Source organism: Echiichthys vipera (genome assembly GCF_963691815.1).
Source record: "Echiichthys vipera genome assembly, chromosome: 11".
Taxonomy (NCBI): Eukaryota; Metazoa; Chordata; class Actinopteri; order Perciformes; family Trachinidae; genus Echiichthys; species Echiichthys vipera.
Window position 1 is genome coordinate 19745670 of NC_139836.1, and position 16679 is coordinate 19762348.

General features: G+C 39.3%; 1 protein-coding gene across 1 annotated transcript in view; it reads left to right on the plus strand.

The window, feature by feature from the left end:
* LOC310953792 (protocadherin-15-like) overlaps window positions 1-16679 on the plus strand; it is a gene marked incomplete at both ends in the record, with an annotated part of 145297 nt that overhangs the window by 78726 nt on the left and 49892 nt on the right. Inside the window, 3 exons of the mRNA XM_083922991.1 lie at window positions 2588-2704; window positions 6212-6352; window positions 7721-7833. Of these exons, the coding sequence (XP_083779117.1) occupies window positions 2588-2704; window positions 6212-6352; window positions 7721-7833 (371 nt within the window). The remainder of the gene's footprint in view (window positions 1-2587; window positions 2705-6211; window positions 6353-7720; window positions 7834-16679) is intronic.

Below are 16679 nucleotides of genomic sequence, written 5' to 3' on the forward strand. Positions count from 1 at the left end.
CATTAGCAGAGTTTTGCAGTAGTAATAGCTCATTTAAGTCATAGTCCAAAAGGAGATTGGAGACATATTGTACAGTATTGCACCTGTGCAGCCCTTGTGATATAAAAGCCAGTGTTATTCCACTCAGTGTGAAAGCTGAATGTATTGTCTTTCTAAAGGATGTTTTGGCTCTCTGACCTTCTTGTCCTGGTAGCAACACCAGGACAAAGATAATTTGGTAGATAAGTGTTCCTGCCTTGCACACAGTGCTATAACGGATCTGAAATACTCATTAGCTTTGTGACAGCAATTATGTCAGGTTTTTCAGGAGCTTGTATTCCCTTTACATCATTTCAAGAGATTAACAGCTGAATTGCAACAAAAGGATTAAACGCCTTATGTTGTGGTTCTCTTCATATGTGTTTTTGTGTGTGTCAATGGGTGGGTGTTTTTTTCTCTGAGTAATTCTGCTTTTCAAAATATGTGTATTCACATTCATATCTCTATGAAAACAGTCCACCCCTAGTGCGTGTCTCAAAATCTGCAGACTTTTTCTCTCTTTATTATAATGAATAGGGAGTGTCTAAGCTTATTCAAGCAGACCTGTCACCGCATGGCCTGCCAACCTGTAGAGTGAGTTTGTCCTTTGATAAGGACAACCTTTGTTGCAGTGTTCGTGCTGTCACCCAGGAACTGTGTTTGATAGGGTAAGGCCACTGATATCAAACCAATGTCTTCTATTTGAAACGGCAGACATGAATTAGAATGAGTCTAATGGATTCACAGAGTCTTCTCAGGGACTAGAGTCTGAACTGATTCCATTGCCTTCCTCATATAACACCTCCAGAGGGTTTTTTTTGAAGTTATTTGTGTTTGATTCCCCTTGTATTGTTTTGTTGGGTTTTTTTTTTTGTCGGATGCCTTGCAGTGATGGATTGAGTGTCCTGCGTGTCTTTTGTGACTTCCAAAGTTTTCCTTCTATTCTTGTACTTCAGAAACACCTTCTGTTTGTAGGTACAGTATGTGGGTGTTTATGCTGTGCATGGATGGAGATACGTAGCACATGCATGCTTCAAGCTAACAAGTGTGCCTGCTTGCAACTTGTGAACGCTTGCAGCATAAGGATCAGACTTTGTTGTTCAAAGTAAAAGTTGGATCATAGATTGTCTGCAAGGAAACACTATACCTGTGTATAGATCAAAGTGAAGCTGCCCGCCACCACTGAGTTTATAGAACACTTTTGCCCATGGCTCTGTCAAAACAGTGGAGAGTAAAGAGAGAAGTAGAGAAAAAAGATCTGGCTCCAGCTGTTACGCCACAGAGCTAAACAATTCCTGAGAGATATGTGACTGGCTTACTGAGTTGTCAGAAAGGAACGCAAGGGTTGCACAGTTAACAAGATTTAATTTCTATGCAGGCCTATAAGATGATCAAGCTCTGCTGTCCATTATTTACAGGGGGAAGGTGATTAAAAGTTGTTAAGTTCCCACATGTATTCTGGAGAACACTGTATATCACTGAAACATTGTCTTTAGGGGTAGTAAAGGGAAAAAAGCTATATATGTCTCCCATTAAATCTCAGACTATATATTGAAGTAGGTCTGAAAGCCTTGTTTATGGTTGGCATCTTTACAAAATTTAAATGCACCATGAGTGTCCTTAAGCTTCAGGCAAATTTGCTAATGTGTATTAGTTTGCAACTGCTTAGTTTATTTTCAATGTCCAAGGGGTGTTATCAACGTTGCAGACCAAAATGCCTCTGGATGCAATTGTATAGACCTGCAAACAAGAGGAACTAAACAACTTAGTGCTGAGTTACAGTTGGAACAGTGCTTTGTTTTGAAGCAGAAAAACAATGGCAGCCAATTCAAAAACGTTCTCATGTGTTCCTGAAAACATTTTAGGCTAGAAATAGGCAATACAGTAACAACATCAGAGTTTTATCAGCCCGGTTTAGACAGACGGAGAACATCGTTTACATTAGTTACTATGACTCTCCTCTGTCCTCCTCTGCCATTGTCTTAAACCCACCACACATGAGATAAACAGTTGTGATCAGCAGATCCGTCTGGTTTCCAGGCTTGTATTTTGTCACAATTGTATTAGATGTCACAGTTAATTACCAATTGCCAAGATATCACAATCCTGGTGAGGCTGTGCATATATGTTTTTAATTAAAACATGTCATATATTTTTATATAGTCAGTAAACTATTTAAAAAAAAATAATCAAAGAATACATTAACACGACGCAAATATTGTGTGTATTCAGATTAAGGGGAAATTGTATCTTTTAAATATTGAATGTGGATGGATTATTTTCATCTTTAATAATAATTATAATAATAAGCTCTTTTTAAGACAAATTACTAAGTTCTTTACATACAATTAAAAAAGATAATGAGTAAACTGTTTATACAATACAACAAGAGATAGTAAAACGAGATTGAGAGAGAGAAAAGCACAGCAGTTGTAGAATATATTGATACTTAAACTGTGAATCTGCAGGGTAGTTGAACATTTTGTACTGAGCTCAATAATGTCATATCACTGCAATGTAACAGTCACGCCAATACCTAACTGATTCACCTATCTCTTTTTGTTTTTAGGACATGAACGACTTTTCTCCCATCTTTACTCAAGACCTGTATAAGGGCCTGGTGGCCCCTAATGCTGAGAAAGGAACCGTTATCACAACTGTTCTTGCTGAGGACAAAGACCCGCCAGTGAGTATAAAAAAATAAATGGTATTCTTAAAATGTTTATTTAAACCATGCAATGTAGGCTACACAACATTGGTGGTTTAATTTCATAGCACACAGATCATGTTGATCTGTCTTTAATAAAGGTAGCAGAGATTTGGTGATTTGACCTTCTCACTACATAGTGTGCTCTCAGAACATCAGCCAATTTCAGCCGTAGATTTTAACATGATGCATTTTAAAAATATTGTAAAGGTTCTGATGTTCTCATTAGAGATACAGTAATGTTTGTACATTGTAAGGGGGTCTTCAGCATATTTGCATGTCAGTTTCTTCAGACAGCGTAATATTTACTCTGACTCCTTCACCTGAGCAGGTTCTCACGGGACTAGAGCTATGAATTTTTTGCAAAACAAGGAACACAATTCCACAGTGCAGAAGTGAAATGGTCTTTTTAAGTTTGTTTATTGGCATGAGTCTGTCAATAGGTTAAGATGTATATTTAGGATAGCACATGTCCTGAGAATGTTGCATTCCATGTCATTCACCTCAACTGAACTTCTTTTATTGGCAGTGCAACCTGCCTTAATATTTTATTGAACTTGATGACTCAGTAGTCTTCCTGCTTACATCTTCTCTTTCTTTTTGGTTGCCACAGATTTTTTTTTCTTTATAGATACTTCACAAAACTTTATTACCAACTTTTTCTCTCATAACACGCTGTCTTTTTTTTATTGAGGGGGAAAAAAAGGGAGTAGAAATCTCCCAGGGACCTCCCTGCCTTGCCCTAATAGCTTCCAGCTCTGAATGTGTCTGTCAATGAAACCCTGTATGGCTGGACTCAATGCTTGTTATCAGTGGCCCTCCTGCTGATGAGATCTCACCAGGGCTGGGTGAGCTTATGTGCCCTGTGTAGCACAAAAACACTGAGGGATATGGATTCCTGACAGTCCCAGCCGTGGGTGGTAAAACATCTCCAGAGTGCCACAATGACTGCTGTACATCTCACTTCTCCTCTTAGTCTCTCTCCTCCTGCTTTCCTGCCCACCCCCTCTCCACTCTGCTGTCTATGCAGCTATAAAAGTATTGTTTTTTGTGGGAACTTTTCCCCTTATAGGTAAGAAAATATCTATATAAACAGTGCTGAGGTGCAAATTAAACGTAGGAAATCATCATTATGTTACCATGAGCACTGTGGCAGCAAGTGTGACATGGGAGTGTCTCAGGAAAGTGGTTTGACAGACAGAGGGATTAGATTTTCTAACAGGAGGTGACTAAACCAGTCACTCATTGACCTGGATTTGGGAGCTCAAAGCTTTTTATTGACAGAATGCCTGTCATAGACACCTCTAGTGGAATAGGGCTTAGTCTAGTGCTTGCTAAATACACACACAAATGTTTGCGCACACACACATTCTCTCTATCACACAGGCTCATAAAAATCTGCACTCACAAAGAAAGAAAGAGGAAGAAACTCGCCCATTTGTAGTTTTGATGCAACAATCATGAGCCATGCATATTTTGTCTGAATTTCATAACAGTTTAGATAATTATATTGTATACCCTACTATATTGTAGAATATCTATAATAGATTCTAATGGTCTTTGGCAGTACCACTCAACCCTTTATCCTCATATCACTCTGAATGAAAGAGCAGATCACCATGGTGACACATGCTCTAGAAGGAAGCTTCTTCTACACAAGATGTGCAGAGTTTATTATTTGTGACTGAAAATGAAAGTTTATTATTCTTATGTGGTGTTGTTCATCACAGCAGAGAATTGGATTCACATTTTTTTACTAGTCTAGTACTTTAGTGAGTCAGCATATCAAATCGTTAAATTAATCATCTCACATCCCTACCAAATGTTTAAGTTCTATAAATGTGTTGGCGATGCTGTTTTACAGTCTCAGCTCAAGACTTGCTTTTGTGTTGTGTGTCTCTGAAGCATCATTAAGTGCTTCCCAGTGCTTTTGAGCTTGTTCTTTAATTCATGAACCTGCATGAACCTACCTATACTAAAGAGAATTGGATTATACAAAGAAATAAAAGCAGAACAAAAATAATGTTCTATGTTGAAGTAAGGAAAAATTATTTTGATATCAAAATAATATGCAACCCCTCTTCTCTTGCTACGTATATAGAGAATAACAATATTATAGATTAAGACAAAACTAATGGATGGGCTGTCTCAATTGCAAATATGTCTGCTACTTCAGCACCATGGACAGTGCCATGGATTTATCAATACACAGTTAGGCTCCTCAAATTTCAGAGCCATGGTCGGTGTCATAGATTCTAACTGTCACAAACCTCCGTCAGATAAAGGATCAATGAGTCAGGCAGACTAGACTTATAAATTCAACTCTACCCCTGCAGTCTTTGCTACCAGGGCATGGCATGTTAACAAGGGTTGTGCATTCAGTTGGCCATTTGAATGTTATTGTGTTATGAGTGAAGGAAATGTCTTATTAATGGTTATTTGTTGGTTTGTATTTGTATGGTCCTGATATTCGAAAGCAAAATTAGACACATGGGTTTCAAAAGGTTGACAATAAGGTTGGCTGTTTCTACTATGTTAACTACAGGGTATGCATAGTCTTGAGCAAAATACTTTAAACTTTCTCTGCTTCCTTTACTGTAGGGGTCTTTTGTCCTGAAGCCACCGTATTAGATTCTTCTCCGGGAGGTGTTTTTTTATTAATGGTCCTGTCCTGACATCTCTTCTATTTCAAGTTAGAAAACAAGCTGAAGAGCTTTTAGAGATGAGGCTCTTTTTCTGAGAATCCCCTCAGTGAATTCACTCAGATGGTTTTGTAACCTCTTAAAGACACATTTGTGTGAGTAAGCCTCCCGAGGGATCCGCTGCTACTACAGGATTTACCTCTCTCTCTAGCCCAAGGTTTTTACCCTGTCCCTGGAGAGAAAAATCAGTTCAGGCAGGGGAGTGAAGCTTCAAAAAAGCTTTTTAAACATCAGACTGAATTTGAGGTCCAAAGGGATGAAACTGGAAAAAGATAAGCTTTAGAGATGATTAGTAATCAGGAACCGTGATTAATCTTAATCAAAGGGTCATATTAAAGTTGAGGCTCTCGCTAATGAATGCAAGTGTGTTACTCTGGAGACCAGAAGGGTGGTTTTAATGGAGATGTTTTTTTTATTCCAAATGAAAGGGAAAAGGTCTGAATCAATGAGTAACAGCGACTTTACATTAGGCTGTCTGATCAGGAGGGAGAAGAGACAGACATTGGGGTCATTTTTTTCAGGTTACACAGAGAGAAGAGCAACCTTTTCTCACTTAATCCATGTCAGCTCTGCTCCATGATAATACAATTAAAAGCAACAATATTAGAGTTGCATTTCCAAGCAAAGAATATCGCTTCACCCTTATGGGTTGGATACATTTTACAGAACCTAGTTACTTTGACACACCTACTCTCCATCCTCAAAGTTCCATTTAAAAATGAGAAAGGTGGCGTCTACATAAGTGGCTTGATGGGGCCCATGTTCTTCTTTCACCTTCCTCCAGGGTACTCCGGCCAGTTTTGTCCGCTACAGAGTGGACCTGAACAGGTCTCCATACAGTGGGAGCATCTTTGATGTGGAAGAGGAAACTGGAAGAGTTATCACTAAGGTCAACCTCAATGAGGAGCCCAGTGTTACCTTCAAGGTGAGTGGCAGTGAGTATGGTGACTATAGCGATGATTAGCTGCCGCTGCTGCTTATAAAGTGCTTTTACTGTCAGTGTGTTGCTTCCAAGATATTAATGTTATTCAGTCAGAGACACTTCCAGCATCTAGTCAAGCAATTCTCCCTCTCTAAGGGAATCCGCCTTGAAACGCATACATGGACGTAAAGTCAACACTGTCAATTAACAATTAAATCAACAATGGTAAAAATGTAGCACAGAAGGAGGAGATCGGGGTGGTAGAAGGAGCTGTGGTAGCAGACAGCGTATCAGCATAATGATAGTGAGAGGTGTCAGGTAATAATGTCAATGCCGTACACTTGCCCAATTACTATCGGACATTGGTTGTCAGCTGATTGTCACACAGCTAGTGAAAGGCCAGTGACTGAAAAGTATGAATTAAACAGCTGATGTCAATCAACAGTGATCTTTCTATCTCTCTCAAATATATTTAATTAAAAAGGCTAATGAGTCAGTGTGTACAAAAGATTTATATTAGCATCCAACATTTGACATGAGTTAATGATAGTGGTGGTCATAGCAGCGGCACTGGTGAGAATAATTGATGATAACGCTATTATATTAATAATGATAATCATCAAGATCTTATCATATATTGCAAACACAACAATCACAGAGTTCTAGACACTATCTGCTTCTCATAGTTAATGTTTCGGGCTCTGCCACAAATTGCAGTGAAGATAAGCAGGTCAGAAATGTGCAGTTTTAGAGCATCAATACTGAATTTTCTCAGTGATCATGTCATTGCTTCTCTTGTGTCTGTGACCATATTCTATGTCATACTGAGGTTTTGTTTGTATCAATTAAACAAATAACCTCCCAAGTGCTTCCATAATTAGTTACCAATTTCAGGTGACCTTACATAGACATATTTCTGCTTTGTGATATTAGGTCCCAATAAGGGTGTGCCATTTACACTCCCATGTTATCTGGATTCCTCTATCCTCTCTTTTTATCCTCTCTCTTTTTTCCTCCTCTGCTTTTCTTTCCCAGTTTCTTTAAACATTTGTCTGTGTTTATTCTTTTTCTGCCTATCTCTCCCACACGGCTGCCCCACTCCCCACTGCTTCCCCCAGGCTGGTTCTCCACAGTCTATGAATGTAGATCAATACATTCATACTCGCTCTCTGGGAGCTTTGCAGGCTGCTCGCCAGATCCCATTTTGCCAGTCTTTCTTTATTAGAATGCCGAACATATCTATAAAAAAAATGCCTGGCAACCTTAGAAAGGGAATTATTTGTGTAGTGTGTAGTAGCGTAGAAAAAAAATAATTGTATGTTTGCTATTGCATATTTGTGTTGCTTATGTGTGCTCTCCTTCTCAACGCAGTTGTTTGTGATAGCTTATGATGATGGGGAGCCGGTGAAGTCTAACAGCACTTTGGTGGAGATCACTGTTCTTCAGCCTTCCCGCATCCCAATCTTCACGCAGGAAGAGTACAGGTACGCCTCCTTGACACACTGTTGATGTATTTGCGTCTGCCCATAAATTCACACATCAAAGAGCAGCTTAGACTGCAGCTCCAGACAGGGAGTGAAAAAGCCTTGAGGACGTGGACAAAGTAGCTCAAAAACAACTTGACACACATTTACATGTGTGATCACATCTTACATTCAACTTCTGTAATACATTGATTAATATTTAATCACTAGGTAAATTATATATCCTACTTTGCAGCCAATGGCTGTGAAGTCACTATTACTCATGCTGTGCAATTATTTTCGAATATCAATCGCTATCTGCACACTATTGTACTCATAGTAAAGTGGCCGCAGTTGTGATTCTGTCTTTATCATGCTGTCTTTTCCATGCATGACTGATTAATGAGATTTGAGTATAAATATGCATTCGCTCCGGGCTAGATGCTGCAGATCATCACTCTTATAAACCACATTTGTTTCTCTCTGAGGGTAAAGCCGGGTTTCCCTCTGAGTTTATAAAGAGTCTCTTTTGACAAGATTAAGTATTTAAACTGGCAGAGAGAGATGCAGGATGAGGGAACATAATCTATAGTGCCCTGAGATGACTGGCTGCTACACATGCAATATATGGCTGTACAGGACCAGGGCTGGGTGGAGTCTGTCTGCACTGATAGAATTTCAACTCAGGAGGAGGCCAAGAAGTCATCTATAATTAAAAATAAACATGGATTATTAACACTCCAGATGAAGTTGCTTTGGAAAATCTTCCATGATGAATGAGTACTTGCATTAACAATTACTGTCTAATATTTTGTTGCAGTAGGTACCTGTGTGCACTGTTCGGGAATTCTAGTAAGACTGTGTAGCTTTAAGGCCTGAAGTTGCCTGGTACATGTATCAGTCTCTGGGAGCTTAAAGTAAAGCCTGTTTTAAGTGGATTGATTTACTAACTTGTTTGTCAGTCAAAGTACGGAGTCTTGGCAGACTCTCTTATGTAACAGAATTCAATATGCTTTTATGCATAAGGCCTTGTTCAGACCAATTCAGGTAGTCAGGCAAAAATGCAAGTCCTCCCATTCTTTTTGAATTGGGGTCGTCTCTATGGCTGCATCAGTAAAAGCTGCAGGGGGGTGCAGGAAAATAAAAACAGCTGCCGTGAAAAGTTGAGACTGACTTAACTTTTAGAGAAACGATACCCAACGTCATGCTGTGGTGGCCAATACGATCCGACTTGTCACAGTCCGTTTGAGGTGATGTGAGACTCCCATACAGTCAACAGTAAAAAATCTGCCTCTGTCACTGCCGCAAGAAAGTTTTATACTGTGAGGGTTGAAAGAAAACAACAAAAGCACTTAACTGCCTGGATGTTTGTGTAACAGCTGATTGTTTCCTGCAACAATATTCAGCACAGTCGCTCTCTCTTTTCTTTCTATCTCTTTCTCTATGAAATTAAGCTGCTTTCAGGTGTAGTCGGAAATGGTGAACAGTCTGACAGAAAACAATAATAACTGAAATATAAAATCTACTTGCACAACATTAGGAGGTTAAAGAACTCACACAAACAGGCCAGTGACACTATCGCCGCTGGACCACCCTGCGGCAATTTTCCGGATCTACCCGAGTCTGTGTGAATTCAGTCTAATTGAGTAGTTTTACGGGTGGACTTAAGGTCATTTTCACCAGGGATTTTAGTCCCAACCTATTATGGCATGTCAGTAATTATTCCAGATAATGTCAGTTAAAATTACTGCGATTTTTTTTTTTTTATTTATTCTTTTTTCTTTCTTTTTTCCTTCTGCAAAACGATTCCGGAAAAAAATACCTCAGGTATTACTAATCCCATTCGAATACGACCCTCTGTAAAATGTTTGTAGTCATATCCTGTTAATACGTAGTTTTCCACATTTGTTTGAGCATTGAGGCACTTGAGAAGAGCACAGATATGCCTTTCTGTCGATCACACTTCTATTTGTGACTGTGTGACTGGTGGGCTGTGTTTCTGTATGTGCTGATACTTGTGTATTTCCTAATGAGTCTGTGTATATTGCATACATCCTTTGTAATCCAGCACTTTGTGTGTGTGCTCACGTTCTCCCGTTGCTCAGCTTTATTCAGTGATTGATACACAGGCACAGCAGCATAGGCCATCGATTATTCCCTTTGAATGAGTGCTCTGTCTGACACACACACAGAAGGTCGGGACCATAGGCACAGACCTCTGTAGGGTGTCACATTGACAGCTCCAACCACACACAGTGGAGGGCCCGCTGTAAATTGTGAGCCGTGAAAGCATTAGCCAGGTGCTCGAGCCTCTCCTGCTGGACAAGGCTCTCTCCAGCGGAGAGCGTCCAATCTGCTCACTCTGCAATGAGCTGTCTCCTTCCCTCATTCGGCACCTCTCTATCTCTCCCCATCGTCCTCTCCCCGAGGAACCTTCTAAGCACAAATCACTCTCTAAACGTCCACAGAAGATCTCGTCTGTCTCTGTAAAGGCAGTTAGTTATGGCAGCAATCAGGTAAGCTATGCCTACAGCTCCAGAGCACACAATTAAAAGGACTCTGCAGGGCTTTGGCAGACTTAATGATTTCTGCTCCTGCTTTATGGTGGGTCCCCTCCATCTGTCAGAGGGAAATGAGGGGCTCCTAGTCATTGTTGGCTAAAATAAATGGCTTATACCGCAGTTGCTTCTGTAGCAGCATGTTGCCACTTGCACTTCAAATGGCTTGAGCAAAATACCTTGTGTTGTTTCTGCAGGAATACAAATGTGTAGAATTCAAAATGATTTTTAAACCTGTTTCAGGTAATATTGATGGAATTAATGCCAATGCAAATGAGTCAGTTTATTGTGAAAAGGGTTGTTTGTAGTACTAAACCTACTAATAACTACTTATTGAATAAAGCAGAAAACTAATTTGAAAGGAAAAGGCTTTTCTCAGAAGTTGATGGGCCAAAAAGGAGAGTGAATGCTGAGATTACATGTGTAAAGTGGCCCAAGATGAGCCCATTGGAACGGCCATGTTGCTCTGTTTCAACTGGATGTGTATGTGCAAACATTTTAGCATACCAGCATGGGTTTCTTTGAGTTCCTTTGTAAGTCTTTCTTCTCCTAGTTTCTCATAATTCATGGAAAAAAATATATTTTGTTTCTAAATAAACAGAAATACATTATTTATTGTATTTAGAAGTATATTAAATATTTTCCTACCACCAATGTTACAGTAATCCAATAGCATCACCTGTTACCCAAACGTCAGCTTACCAAACAACTACAGAATTGTATCACTTATTTAGCTATACCTTCAGCTATGTGATAAGTGACTATAAAATACTTGTGCCAATACCTTACTCTGAGGGATTTTCTGGTCATTTTCAGGGCCTTGATGGTATCATCTAGATAGCTGAATCATCTGCATCAACTTTTGCAGAGTATGCATCATCATCACCACCAATTTTCTTTATTCTGATTGATTTTGTTGTAGTTTTTTCCCCCAGATTTTTTTCTTTCATCCTGCCAAATTTAGTTCACTTATAATCACAGTAGATGTCTGATATCAAATTCCTCGTCATCCATAACAAAATTAATTAAGCTCTATTATACATTATGTGTTTGGCAGGCATTTTTAATGAAATATTTCAAAGCACAGTCTATGTTTTTAACTGAAACTCGGTAAGACCAAGATAACAATACAGTACTAGTTTGCGTTCTTTCCCCAGAGTCAAAACTAAACACAGAGCAGTAGCATTCAGTTATGCGCCGCATGTCTGGAACAAACACCTCTTTTTAAAACACTTTGTATTTGTCTATTGTCTTGTGTTTCTTTTATATGTTTTGTCAATGCCTTTCTGTCTTAAAGCACTTTGAATTGTCTTGTTGTTTTGGAGCCCTATCATTAAACCACTGTGAATGGCTCATTTACATGGAACTCACAGACACAGCAAGTCTTTAGGCCTGGGCACATGGGGAGGGAGTGAATATTTATTTTCTCCTGTGTGCATCTAGCTGGAGATGAAGAAGGGTGAGCCGCTATCTAAAATTGTTTCACTATGTGAATTCCCCTCTCTTGTACTGAGGCTACTACTCTGGCCCGATGTTGCAAACCTGTGGTCGGAGCGGTTTTATGTGCTGCTTATCTCCCCTGTAGCACTTCCCCTTCTAAATCTACTCTAAATCACAAGAGACTTTTGCCTCACTGCTCCTGAGTATGTCATTTTGCTCTCCTCCTCCTTTCAACCCCCCAAGCCCTCACATCCTCAGTTTTTTCTCTCAGCATATATATCTCCCTCTCTGTCAGGTTCTTTCTCACTTTGTCTTCACTTTGCTTCTCGCCTCACTGTACAGTCAGTAGCCCTTCATTTTCTTTTCAGAAAAGGAGAGAATATCTTTCTGTGTGACTATGTGTGATTGTGTATGCCTGTATGCCTGATTTGTGCATTTTTCCATAAATAGTCCTCACCTGATTGGTGTAGGTTTTCTCCTCAGTGTAATTACACAGTCATTAGTGATTAGTGAGTATCACTATACATTAACCTCTTTTGGCACAGTTCTATGTTTTCAGTCGAATTGTCATGTAAACACATGCCACTGAAATTATGTGTCTATATTAAAGGTGATATATTATTATTTTCCTTACTTTTTGTCATATTAAATATTAAACATATTAAACTTAACCAAAGCTTCAAATAATGAGTTAAACATATGTAAAAGTCATCCCTGTCAGCAGAAAACTAAGATTACAGACTTTTCTAAATTCTACATTTCCAATAGTTTTTGTGTACTCTTGGCTCAAATTTACATCAAGATCTCTGTTTAAGGCTGTCTGCGTCAGACACATTACTGCACTGTTTTCATTGCATACACTGCTACATGAAGCTACATGCTAACTTGAGGGAAATATGTAATCTTGGTTGCAGGCAGATCTCATTCCTGCTGGAACATGTTTAATTGTGTAGTTTTTGTTTTAGAAATAAATGAAAATGAATGAATGAAAATTAAAGCATGCTAACACATTCTAATAGAAACCCAAAACATAAGTATGAACCTGAAAATAAGCTTATTAGGTCTCCTTTAACATATTTGCAGTACATCTGTGTTTTTATTATGTTTTTATAGTACATGTCAAAGTGTATCATAAGAGGTAGATGTTTTTATGTTATTTCAGTTATTATTTCAAAAGGTCTGGTTGGTGTTTTTAGGGATCATTATCATTTGAAGGGAAATGTCACGTCATTATTTAGTTCACAGCCAGCAGATGTTTAACCAAACGTGTCGCATTAATATGCAGTCTGGCAATCATGAGAACACCACAGCCCATTATTGAGAAATGCTGTTAGTAAGCATAGTAACATTGGTTACACAGAGCAACATTGAATATTACTACAATCAGCAACATGCTGTCACTACTTATGCGTGTTGCCTAAATAATTATATGGCTGAAGTGACAGCATGCTAAAAATGACTGTGTAGTAATTTTGTGTGCCCTCATGTATACATGTACATTAAAAGACAGGTATGGAATAGAGATATAACCTCTCTCAGTCTTGAACCATAGCTCTTTCCTACTGCTCCATTAGACATTACTACTCTGGCCATTAATGTGAATGTAATAGCTCAAACTGTGAGATATTACACAGTACATCTCTTTCCTGCCGTTTATTGACATTTACAGACCATGGAGACTGCCTCTGTGAATTTTCTGCAGGTGTCTGACCACAGTGTGATCATTGATTTAATGTTCTCAATGGTCTAACTCACAAAAATGGCAGCACAGTACCTGAACTAGACATAATCTCTAGATTGTAATACCAGCCACACTGGAATCGACAACAATTAGTGACTAATAAAAAAAAGCTACAAATTACTCATCAAATGAAAAAGGAAAAAAATAAATTGTTATAAAAACACCTCAACTCTCTACCCTCAAACATATCTTCCTTATATCTGGAGGAGAAGAGCAGATATAATTTCCAGAGAAAACAAATCTATCCATATCTCATTTCCAATTCAGACAAGGCATAGCATACAGCTATTTTATTGGTTGCGTTTTTGCAACTGCCGTCTTCCCAGACAGGATAGAGGGGCTCACAGCCTACTCATCTATGCGTATTGCCAGGTATTTAAAGGGTTAGCTGTAAAACATACAGTGTGCTCTCCCACACACATTTGCCATGCCTCACTGCAAACATCCATTTAAAAAAGCAACCTCAGCCCTCTCTATTTATTTCTGTTTATCCACCCATCTGTCATTCTATCCTTCCTCCTCTGAATCACAGCTATAAGGTGCAGAGTGCTTTCATACTTCTGAAGGGCATGATTGATTTCCAGCTGCAGGTTTGAATCCGTTGACCTCAGTCTTAAACCTTTAAGCACTAGGCGTGCACTGACCTTTCACTTGTCTGTACTAAATAGACAGGCATCCCTTTGTTGTCTAATACTTATTGCACACACCCCGCATATCCGGTAAAGGTCGGTGCTGCATACCAGGGAAGAAAAGCTATATGACCTCTCATTCAAGGCTAATTCTCCAGATAATTACCTGTAACTATAAACAGTATGCAAGGATGCAGACTATCTAAACCAGTGCATGGTGCAGAATAATTGTTGTTTGTATATGCAATGGCGATTTTAGGGGCCACTCTGATAGGTTGTTGGTGAAGTTCATCAACACACAGCTGGCACGAACGCTGCTTAGTCAATGATGACAGCTAATTTGCTGATGCAGGACCAGTTTGTAATTTCCAAATACTACAGTAATGATCTCTGGTCAGCAAATGTCTTATGTCTTAAATGGCATACATTTGCACCTGTCGCTCACTTCCTCAGTACGCGGGTCACAACAGCAATGAAAAGATAACATGTGTCTTTTAATCGTTATGATCTTTTATTGTTTTAGTTATGTCGACTTTTCTGATGAGTGTGTGAAAACTTAATTTAGCACTTACAAGCAGTTAAAAGTGGATGAACACATTACTAGCTTGTTAGCCTGACCAGAAACCAACCAGCAGTTAGCATTAGCTTCATCTGTCAGCCAACTACAGTATAGACATTTTCAAAGATGTAAACAAATATTCTACATGTGCCCCAGTTTATTTCCTGTTGCAATGTATGTTAATGACATCAACTGACAGGAAGTTAACAAGGACCAAGGCTGTTGCCTAGAAATGGAGTTCCGTTGAAAAGGTCTATATACTCCCGCAGCTCACTTTCATAGGAAGTTGACATGCAGACAGGCTTCATAGCATCTCAAACAACAACATGTTTACTTTCCTGACCTGTAGGAAATCTCAATATTTCACTGAACAGTGACTCTCTAAACATTTGAACATGAGCAGTTACCACAGTCCGTTAAAGTATATTTAAGAGATACCTGTTCATCCTGTGGGCCCACCACTCACAAGAGGAACCGCTGGGGTCGGGTGCGCGGCTGCAGGCTGGCTCTGGGGATAGGGAGAAGGGAGATACTTCGGCTATTACCATGGATATGAAGTTAGTATTTGCAGATTATGACTGTTTAATTAGATAAAAGCAGCTGTAAACGTATATAAACTGGGTGATACAGCTGTAACAGGCTGTGAACGCTCCTGCAGAGGATATATAAAACCTAAATGATGAGTGATGCGTGATCGGAGCTTTACTCAACTGGAAACAGATCAAACTTAGCCTATCCTGAACATAATTACTAAAAATATTACTAAAAAATATAATTCTGGATTACTGTGTTAGGTTAAAGTGGCATAGAAAAGAGTGAATAGTATGGTAACTGCATGTTCTGTTCTATGTTGTATCAACCAGGTCTACAAACATTACAATGTATGCTTATATGGTTTTTTTTTTTTTTCAATTAGGAATCTCTCTGCATTAGTTACTATTGCATATCACATGCAACTCCACTCTGGCTCTTTGTTCCACCTTCGCCACCCCAGTCAAAATGTCCTGGAAACGCCACTGTGTATATGAAACTATGTCCAGCTAGAAGGGTCAGCAGTTACATTATCCGATCTGACTAAGTGACGGGGAAGCAGCACATTATTGCGCATGGGATGTTAAGTAACTTTTGCTACTTTTAACTGTACAAGGGATGGTAACAGTGAAAATGTGAGGGACAAGTGCCACTTAATGGTTAATTTACACAAATTGCAATGTCCATGACAAATGCATCACTTTACTCAAACACATTTAACAGCCATCAGGGCAAAAATAGTGTAGCTTTCTCTGGCCTTGTGTGAACTCAGATTCAAATCAGTAATTTCACTACAGGCATAAGTAATGAACACCCGGAGAGACAAAAGGGGAACATTTATAGCTGTCTTGGCCAGACTCTGACACAAAAAAAGTAGATACTTCATTAATCCCTGAGGGGACATTCATTTTTTTCACTCACAGACACAGTCATGAAATACACACACATACACACACACACAGGACATTTAGGGACATGGACATATACATGCATTATACTGAGAGATGTCAGAACGAGGCGGCTGCCCATGGACATGCACCTGGAGCACTTTGCGCCGGAACCGCTCCCATCGTGATCTCTGGCTAGATGATAGCAGACATTTTGCCAGCGAGTGGGCGAAGAGCTCTGTACTGGCGACATGAGGGGAGCGTCATTAATCTGATAGAACTTAGCTAGCTTTTTTTCTTCTATTTTTTTCGAGCAAGCAGTTAGCGATTTGAGTGGAGCGGGGTGAAATCTGAGCTGAGGGTTGGCATTAAGTGAAAGAGCGGAGAAAACGAACAGCTCCGTGAGTGAGGAGCAGAAATTCTCACTGTTTCACTCTGAAGTCATGATTTGTTCGATATCCAAGTCATAATTATGACAAGGAAACTCTGAAAGCTTCAGTATATCTGACTTGGCACTTAATA